This window comes from Peromyscus eremicus, chromosome 6 (assembly GCF_949786415.1).
Source record: "Peromyscus eremicus chromosome 6, PerEre_H2_v1, whole genome shotgun sequence".
NCBI classification, from domain to species: domain Eukaryota; kingdom Metazoa; phylum Chordata; class Mammalia; order Rodentia; family Cricetidae; genus Peromyscus; species Peromyscus eremicus.
Window position 1 is genome coordinate 113429957 of NC_081421.1, and position 9776 is coordinate 113439732.

The 9776-nt window shown below is 40.1% G+C and overlaps 1 protein-coding gene across 1 annotated transcript in view; it reads right to left on the minus strand.

Annotated features, from left to right (window-relative positions):
• LOC131913618 (guanylate-binding protein 3-like) overlaps positions 1-8512 on the minus strand; it is a 36648-nt gene extending 28136 nt beyond the window's left edge. The window contains exons 1-3 of the mRNA XM_059266359.1: positions 8411-8512; positions 7228-7330; positions 6763-6956 (exon numbers count right to left, since the gene is read on the minus strand). Of these exons, the coding sequence (XP_059122342.1) occupies positions 6763-6956; positions 7228-7294 (261 nt within the window). The 5' untranslated portion in view covers positions 7295-7330; positions 8411-8512. The remainder of the gene's footprint in view (positions 1-6762; positions 6957-7227; positions 7331-8410) is intronic.
• Between the last annotated feature and the right edge of the window lie 1264 nt (positions 8513-9776).

The following is a 9776-nucleotide window of genomic DNA, read 5'->3' on the forward strand; positions in this document are numbered from 1 at the left end:
TAGGAAGCATTTCCAACTTACTGGGTATCATGGGAATACCCAAAGATGGACTACAAAATTTGGCTAATACTCTAGAAGGGGACAAAGAATTAAATAGTCCAAGAGAATTATCAGCCGAAGCTGAGAAGGAATTGGCTCTAGTAGAAAAGACAATTCGAGAAGCACATGTGGATCGTGTGGATCCAGAACTTAAATGCATTCTTGTCATATTCCCCTCCAGACATTCCCCAACAGGTATTTTGATGCAGAGGGAAGATATTATATTGGAATGGATATTCCTACCACGTAAACCAAATAAGAAATTAAAGACTTATATAGAAAAGATCTCTGATTTGATTCAAAAAGGTAAACTAAGACTTCGCCAGTTGACAGGAATGGACCCAGCAGAAATTGTAGTACCTTTAACTAATGAAGAAATTTCATCACTATGGAAAGATAATGAATACTGGCAGAGAGCCTGCAGTAACTTTTTGGGAGAGATTAACAACCACTATCCCAAAAGCAAGAGAATAGAATTTATAAAGAAAACCGAATGGGTCCTTCCTCACATTGTACGACAAAAGCCAATTTCTGGAGTCCTCACATTCTATACTGATGCAAATAAATCAGGGAAAGCAGGATATAAATCAGGAGACTTAAGTAAAGTGGTACAAAGTCCATACAGCTCTGTACAAAAGGCAGAACTGTATGCCATTCTTATGGTACTGATGGACTTCACAGAACCCCTCAATATAGTCACTGACTCTCAATATGCAGAGAGAGTTGTTTTACATATTGAAACTGCTGAATTTATTCCTGATAATACAGAATTAACTTCATTATTCATACAATTGCAGGAAATCATCAGAAAAAGGGAACATCCTATATATATAACACATATCAGATCCCATACAGGTCTGCCAGGACCTCTAGCACAAGGTAATGATGAGATTGATCAGTTACTAATAGGTAATGTGCTAGAAGCTTCAGAATTTCATAAGAAATACCATGCAAATAGCAAAGGTTTGAAGAAGGATTTCTCCATCACTTGGCAACAGGCTAAGGATATTGTGAAAAAATGTCCTACTTGTTCCATCTATAACCAACTTCCATTACCTGCAGGGAGCAATCCAAAAGGTATACAAAGAAATGAAATTTGGCAGATGGATGTGTTTCATTTTGCAGAATTTGGAAGATTAAAGTATGTACATCATACCATTGACACCTATTCAGGATTTCAATGGGCAACTCCTATGAGTTCTGAAAAGGCTGATTCTGTGATTACACACCTATTAGAAGTTATGGCCATCATGGGGATACCTGTACAAATTAAGACAGACAATGCTCCAGCATATGTCTCCAATAAAATGAGACAATTCTTTGCTTATTACAATATAAAGCATGTTACAGGTATACCACACAATCCCACAGGCCAAGCAGTCATAGAAAGATCCAATCGAACTTTAAAGGATATGCTACATAAACAGCAACAGGTAACAATGACTCCTAGAAATAGATTGCATAGTGCTTTATTAACCTTGAATTTTCTCAATGCTGATGAGAAAGGAACAACAGCTGCAGAGAGACATTGGACGACAGACAAAACTCCCGAGCTAAACCAACCGGTTTATTTCAAGGATGTGCTGACCTCAGAATGGAAACCTGGATATGTTCTACGTTGGGGAAGGGGTTTTGCCTTTGTTTCTGCAGGAGAAGAAAAGCTATGGATACCAACAAAATTAATAAAAATTCGATTTGAACAGGAAAAACCCCTTGATGAGGTGAAGTAAAAGATCATCCACCAATGTGACATCTCTACAAGTTGTAAGAAAAATTTAACAATCAAGGTTGGGGTAGGGTTCTGTTTTTGTCTTTCCAGGATAATGGAAATACCCATCTTCCAAAAATCAGAAGGCCTTGGATATCCGGATGTTTACAGCAGAAAGAAAGAATCTATTGGTACCAATCTACACACGGTAAAATCTCACTGTCTAACATCTATCTCTCTATTAATATAGAAAAGTTGTGGTCCCAATTCAATTATAAGCCAAGCTGGCTTTGGAGATGGAATTGGCTCACTCCTTCTCTAAACCCAAGCACATTGCTAAAAGAGAAGTTTGAGAGATTCTTCAGTACCATATCAGAAGAGCCCTCTGGTGTGGGACAGAAGGAAACCAATAAAAAGGGACCATTGTCTTCTAGATTCTAATTCTCTCCATGCTTACTCTTAATTTCTCAGAATCCTTTCTTACATGCTATGTCCTCTTTAAATCCAAATCTTCCATTTTGATAACAAATAAGTTTTTCTAATAGCAATCTCAGAAGTCTCCAGAAGGAAGATGGGGCCCCAACAACAACTCTACCCAATCCAGAATGATGCCATGGTAATCATCATCATACTACACTTCTTACCAGAATTTCAGACAATCTTACCCATTACTCTAAGACTTGCTGCAGAACCTACAGTTAGTCTAACTGAAATTTAACTATCTGCGCTTTCTCACAGTACCCAACAGAGATAACATCACCCCCTAAACAGCAGGAAGCAATTCTAAGAAAATGACACCCCTTCTCCCTTAGGTTTCATAATTCTCAGGGTTATGGATGATGGTTACAGGGTTGGGGGTGGAAGGAAATATTAAACTCAGTACTCCCAAAAAAAAAAAAAAAAAAAAAAAAGGAAAAGAAGAAATGGAATGGATACGTATAAGACATTATGGTAGATTATTGTGTATACTAGTAAACAAATTTAGTAAAATAGCAGCCTTAAATAATTTGCACTGTAATTTGCACTGTTATGGATTCTTATATGTTGATACAAATGTAAACTATTTTTATATTCCTGTTTAAGATAATTTGTATATTGATACAAATACAGAACTATACTTGGTATAATGTACATATATTTCTACTCTTATTTGAAATGTTTGTATATTGATACAAATGTAAATTTATATCTGTCATACTTTATGTATGTTCTACTTCTGTTTAGGATATTCGGTATATTGATATATATTTAAGATTATTGTCATATTGCATATCCCACTACATACTCCTACCTCTGTTATAAATATTGATATATATTTAAGATTATTGTCATATTGTATATCACACCATACACTCCTACCTCTGTTATAACATCTTGTGTATTGTCACAACTTTGAAGTCATCGTTCTTTACCATACACTTGCTTATAGACTGTCTACCTTGCTTACGTGAAGCCTTAGTCCTTAGGTTATTTCAGTAGATAAGACTTGTAGATTTATAGTCACCTATGCTTGTCATCTCTATAGTTACGTTAGTCAGGTTGTACAGATTTACAGATACATAGGTCAGATGGACAGGTAATCTTCAAACACTTCATAGACCTAGAGAATATGGCATTTAAATAACTTAGAATTCTGTTGATGCGAGACACAATTGCTCCTGGCTGCACCAATTTGATCCCGAGAGAATGTTGGGCTTCTAGACATTTCCATTTGGAAGTTTGTCTTCTTGGCACAAAATGGCCTACTGGGCAAAGAACTGCCCTTGCCTCGACAGCTGACAGTACAAATGCAATGCTATCCTTTCTGGACAAGCGGGACACAAGGAAAGCGACCACTGTACTCTGCCAAGACAGGGTAAGATGGTCTTTCAGAATTCCTGCTTCTGAAAATGGTCTGTCAGATACTTTAGGCCTGTAGCCAATTTGAATGCACCAACAATGCTGAGAAACATTAGGTGATTGTCCAGGCTGCCAGCTGTCTCGGTCTACTCTCGCAAGATTCCCGAAAGTTGCTTGCATCCATCTACCATTTCTCAGGTACCATTATATTCCTTCTCAGGTCTTTGATGGGATTGAAGACTAGCAGTTATAGTTACAACTTAGTAGATAGAACATATTAAGTATTAGATTCAGGTTCTTTAGGGTAGGACACCTTTTGGAATGATCTTTGTAACATGCCATTTATCTATGCTCTATACTTCTCTGGATTTTAATATGTGTTTCTTGCTTGATATTGTTTGCATTGGTTGTAGTTCCATCTTATCTAGGTCATTATCCCTCATTATTCCTGGACAATATTTGATAACCATTCCTTTGTATATAGTCTTGTATTAGGTTAGAACTTTCTTATTTAGACAAAAAGGGGGAGATGTAGTGGGTAGCCATTCCAGCTTTGTTCTGGAAGTTCCAACCCCCATTGAGACTTCGGCAACTGTCACGCCTACAAGGCGGGGCCAAGGGAGGCGCCTGGGGACCCGAGATCCGGACCGGCGAACGCTCTCTTGGTTCCAGGACGCTGGATGGTGGAGGTAGACAGAGGAGAGCTCCAGAGAACACCGCTGGACTGCGATACACCTTCCCCAGACCCCGCGACCTACCTATCCCTTAATTTGTAAGTTACGCCATTAAATAAATCTCCTTTTAACTACGTGGAGTGGCCTAAATAATTTCACCAACACATGGGGATCAATAGAATTGAACTGAAGACCCTGATATAAATCCACACACCTGTGAACACCCAATTTTTGACTAATAAGCCAAAAATACACAATGGAAAAATGAAAGCATCTTCAAAAAATGGTGCTTGCATAACTGGAGGTGGGCATGTAGAAGATTGCAAATAGATCCATATCTATTACCCTGCACAAAACTCCAAATGGATCAAAGACCTCAACATAAATCCAATTACACTGAACCTGACAGAAAAGAAAGTGAGCACTAGTCTTGAAAACATTGGCACAGGAGACTGCTTCATGAATATAACACCAGCAACACAGACACTGAGATTGACAATTAATAAATGGGACCTCCTAAAACTGAAAAGCTTCTGTAAGGCAAAGGACAGAGTAAATAAGACAAAACAGAAACCTACAGAATAGGAAAAGATCTTCACCAATCCCACATCTGACAGAGGGCTGATCTTCAAAATACATGAAGAACTCAAAAAACTAGACATCAAAATACCAAACAACTCAAATAAAAAATGGACTACGGATCTAAACAGAGAATTCTCAACAGAAGAATCTCAAATGGCCAAAAGATATTTAAGGAATTGTTCAACATCCTTAGTCATCAGGGAAATGCAAATCAAAAAGACTCTGAGATACCATCTTACACCTGTCGGAATGGCTAAGATCAAAAACACTGATGACAGTTTATGTTGAAGAGGATGTGGAGTAAGGGGAACACTCCTCCATTGCTGGTGGGAGTGCAAACTGGCATAGCCATGTTGGAAATCAATATGGCGGTTTCTCAGAAAAAAAATGGGAATCAATCTACCTCAAGATCTAGCTATACTAATCTTGGGCATATACCCAAAATGTGCACAGTCATACCACAAGGACTCTTGCTCAGCTATGTTCATAGCAGCATTATTCATAGTAGCCAGAACCCAGAAACAACCTAGATGCCCCTCAACCAAAGAACGGATATGGAAAATATGGTACATTTATACAATGGAGTATTACTCATCTGTAAAAAATAATGACTGCATAAAATTTTCAGGCAAATGGATGGAACTAGAAAAAGTAATTCTGAGTGAGGTAACCCAGACCCAGAAAGACAAACATGGTATGTACTTACTCATAAGTGACTATTAGTAGTAAAGTGTAGGATAACCAACCTATAATCCACAGCCCCAGAGAGGCTAGATAACAAAGAGGACCCAACGAGGGATGTATAGATTTTCCTGGGAAGGGGAAATAGAAAAGATCTCCTGTGTACACAGGAGGTATGGGTGGGGAGGAAGGAGGGTGGGAATTTGAGGGAGTAGGTTGGGTGGGCTGGGTGCAGGAGGCAGTTTGGGGACAGGACAAAGGGCTAGGGAGAAACGGTGCCAGATAAACTCCTAGGAATCCACAAGGATGACCCCAGCTAAGACCCCTAGCAATAGTGGAGAGGGTGCCTGAACCGGCCATCTCCTGTAATCAGATTGGCAACTATCCTAATTGTCATCACAGAGCCTTTATCCAGTAACTGATGAAAGCAGATCCACAATCCACAATCAACCACTGGCCTGAGCTCTGGGAGTCCTCCTGAAGAAAGGGAGGATGGATAGTGCCAGTCAGGGGGATCAAGGTCATGATGGAGGAACCCACAGAGACAGCTAACCTGAGCTCATGGGAGCACATGGACTTTGGACCAACAGTTAGGGAGCCTGCATGAGACTGACCTAGGCCCTCTGCATGTGTGTGACAGTTGTGTAGCTTGGTCTATTTGTAAGGCTCCTAGCAGTGAGATCAGGACCTGTCTCTGGTGCTTAGCTGGCTGGTGGGAACCTGTTCCCTGTGCTGGATTATCTTGTGCAGCCTCGATACAGAAGGAGGAGCTCAGTTCTATCTCAACTTGATGTGCTATGCTATGTTCAAGCTCATGGGAAGCCTGCCCCTTTCGGAATGGAGACAGAGGAGTGGATGGATGGGAAGCAGGGTAGATGGGAGTTGTGGGGAGGGAACGGGAGGAGAGGGAAGCGGAAACTGTGGCTGGTATGTAAAATAATGGAAAAATGTTAATTAAAGAAAAAGAAAGAAAGATCAACCCAAACCTGCCCTTGGTACTACAACAGACAAGGAAAGCCACCATTGTCACTATCAAGGCATGACAAGAATGCCTTGACTCCCTCAGATAAATGGCCCTGTAGAATTCAAGGTCTTAGATGTTTTAATGGTCTAGGCAGGAGGAGTTTCTGCAAGGTTTAATGAAATGAATCGCATTAAGAATCCTGTGATATTTAGCCCTATGCTGTGCTTTTGATTGAGGACAGTGGATGATGACGCTGACATAACACAACTGAATACCTGCAGTTTAAGGGCCAGAATCCTCCCTTGCTCCTCCACTATCTGAGCTCTTTCCTGCTCCATCTTCTCAGTCAACTGCCTCACTCGTTCCTGATGACATCTTTCTTTCTCTTTCATCATCTGCACGTGCTTCTCTTCCATTTCCTCCAAAATCTTGACAGTAGCCTGTGCAGACTTAGCTTTTGCCTGTTCCGCTGAGGAGAAAAAGGGAAGTAAAGTAAGTCCCTCTTCATTATCTCTTTCCTTGTTCTCCACTTCTGAAGAGCAAGCTGTGTGACTTTATAGAGGAAACCACATTCTTTGAGGTAAACGTAATGTCGATGAGTGCATTTGCCAAACTCAGCAATGACTTCAGAAGCCAAGACAATCTTGCTCTTTGTGCTCTTGTCTAATGACAACAGATTTAGTGGAAAGTGTTGAAACTTTTAAGAGCTATTAGAGTCATTTTCTTGGGCCAGTTCTCACCTTCAATTTCCTTTTGCTTTACTGTGAGAGCCTGGTCTCTCTGCAGAATTGTCTCAGCCATAACCATGTTGGACTTCAGATATGCCTGCAGAATCTCTTCAGCCTTAGAGTCCCAAGAACACAGGTTAACAGAAGGAAGTGGTGCAAGTGTTTGTTTCTGTCTGTCCCTGCCATCTTTTCATCAAGGAGCTATGCTTCTTGTATTAGGTAGTGCTGGAGCTCAAGTCTCCCTGTCACATGCTGTCACAAAGGCAATTGTGAGACCTTCTAAAAAGAGTCTTGTAAGATTAGTTATAGGGACATTAAAACAAAGAGAGTTGGGCCCTTCAAATGGACAGCCATTTTCATTATTGGTAATTCTAGAACTATGACTCCATGTGGGCTGAAGATGCTCAAGAATGATGCCTTCATGGGAAAAGCAAATTAGAGAAATGCTGTGAATATCTTTCTGTAGGCTGTGAATATATGTGGCTCTGATTGGTTGATAAATAAAACACTGATTGGCCAGTAGCCAGGCAGGAAGTACAGGTGGGATAAGGAGATGAGGAGAATTCTGAGAAGAGGAAGGCTGAGTCAGGAGACATCAGCCCACCGTCCAGGGAGCAGAATGTAATGGCACACAGGTAAAGCCATGGAACACGTGGCAACATATAGATTAACAGAAATGGGCTGAGTTTAAGTGGAAGAGCTAGTCAGTAGTTAGCCTGAGCTAATGGCCAAGCAGTTTTAATTAATGTAAGCTTCTGAGTGATTATTTTATAAGTGGCTGTGGGGTCCTTGGTGCCAGGCGAGCACAGGAAAACTTTCAGCTACAGAGGAATTGAAACAGAGTAAGAAAGGAGAGAATCGAAGGCAGATCCTATTTCCCTTAAAAATATCTTGGAGACTAAACTTATATCATTTCTAGATGCATCTCTGTCCTCTGTAACATCGAACATCTAGCTATTACTGTGGATTACCTCATAATCCCTGTTATTTGAATGCACTGCCTTTGGTGAGCACTTGAACACACCTGATGTCATTAATGGACTCCTTTGGCGTTTTTTTTTCTTTTTTACTGGTTTAGAAAATGAGTGCTATGCCTACAAAACCCCAGATCCATGTGCAATCACATCTGGTCACACTGGTGTTCCAAGCATGCATGCCAGTAGCCTCTCAGTGTTAATAGACAAAGCTTGATTACCTGTATCCCCTTCCTGGGTTCCCTAAGGTACTTTTCCTTCAGCTCCTCTCTTTTCTCAACAAAGAGAAAATATCCACCTGGCTGAGAATAAGCACCCTTTGTCACTGCTTCTTCTAGAGGGCTGAAGATGTTCCGAAGTAATTGTGAGCACCTGTCCGATGATAGTTTCACGTTCTCGTGACAGGTGCCCTTCCACTTCTTTTCTAGCTGAGCCTTTAATCCAAAAATAGGAAGCAAAACAAGAGTAACAGGAAAACTTTAGTTCAACACCAGAACTTGAGGCAGTTCTCCTTGAAGACTCTTCATTCTTATGGCAGAGCCTCATCTTTTCCCTCAACCCGACTTTCTCACGCAGCCCTTTCTCCATCTAAAGGGTGTTTAGCACAATCACAACTACTTTTACAACACATGAATAAAATAGTTCTATCTCAAAACAGACCAATCATCGCCATAAAGGGAATATATGTGATACAACATTTGCCTGGTCAAGTTTCTTTGATTTTGTTTAGTTTGACAGTAAATCAGTATGACGTCAGGAGGCATCTTATCAAATTGGAGCTTCCAATCATCTCTTATATGTGTGCAATTAGAATGAAGATTGTAAATATACTATATATGTATATATAAAATTTGTATATTTCAAAAGCTTCAAAATTTGAGTCCATAATAAGAAAGTTCTTTTTAATGATTATTAAAAAAGATGACTGTCACTATCTGGTAACAAGTGCCTCTCAAAATAAATGCCTGATATTTCCTCATAGTATTCTGATATTTCACAATCCCTATCCATTTAAACATGGCATAAATTTACCAGTAATTCCTTTTTAAATGAATGGTCTTCGTCTTTAAAGGAAGTCTTGAGGAAGATTTCTATGGCCTCTCTCTCACAGGTCCTGTGCTGATCCAGAAGCTCCTGGAGGGTCTCTGTGGGCAGCTGCACCCTCTGGCTCATCTGCTGGTCATAGTGGGTAATGGCCTTTTGCACTGCAGCCAAGTTCTCTATTTTTGCCAAGGCCAGGACTGCATTCTCCATGCAGGGGAGATCCCCACTGCTGATGGCATTGATGTATGTGAGCACCAGTTTCTCTAGTCCTACATTTAGAAAACAGGTGATAATATTTGTTTTAGAGTAAAGTAGTCTTCATATTTTGTAGTTCTGAGCATGTCCACAAATAATCAATACACTCTTCAATAGCATGAATATTAACCAGAAACCTGATAGCAAATGCACACTTACAATTTAGCCAAGTTCAGTATTGTCCAATAGAACTTTAAGGTAAACTAAATGTTTTGTATCTGTGACTCCCATTACCACTAGGCCCTAGTCTTATACAGCTATTTTGCTTTCAAAATATGGACATGTGCA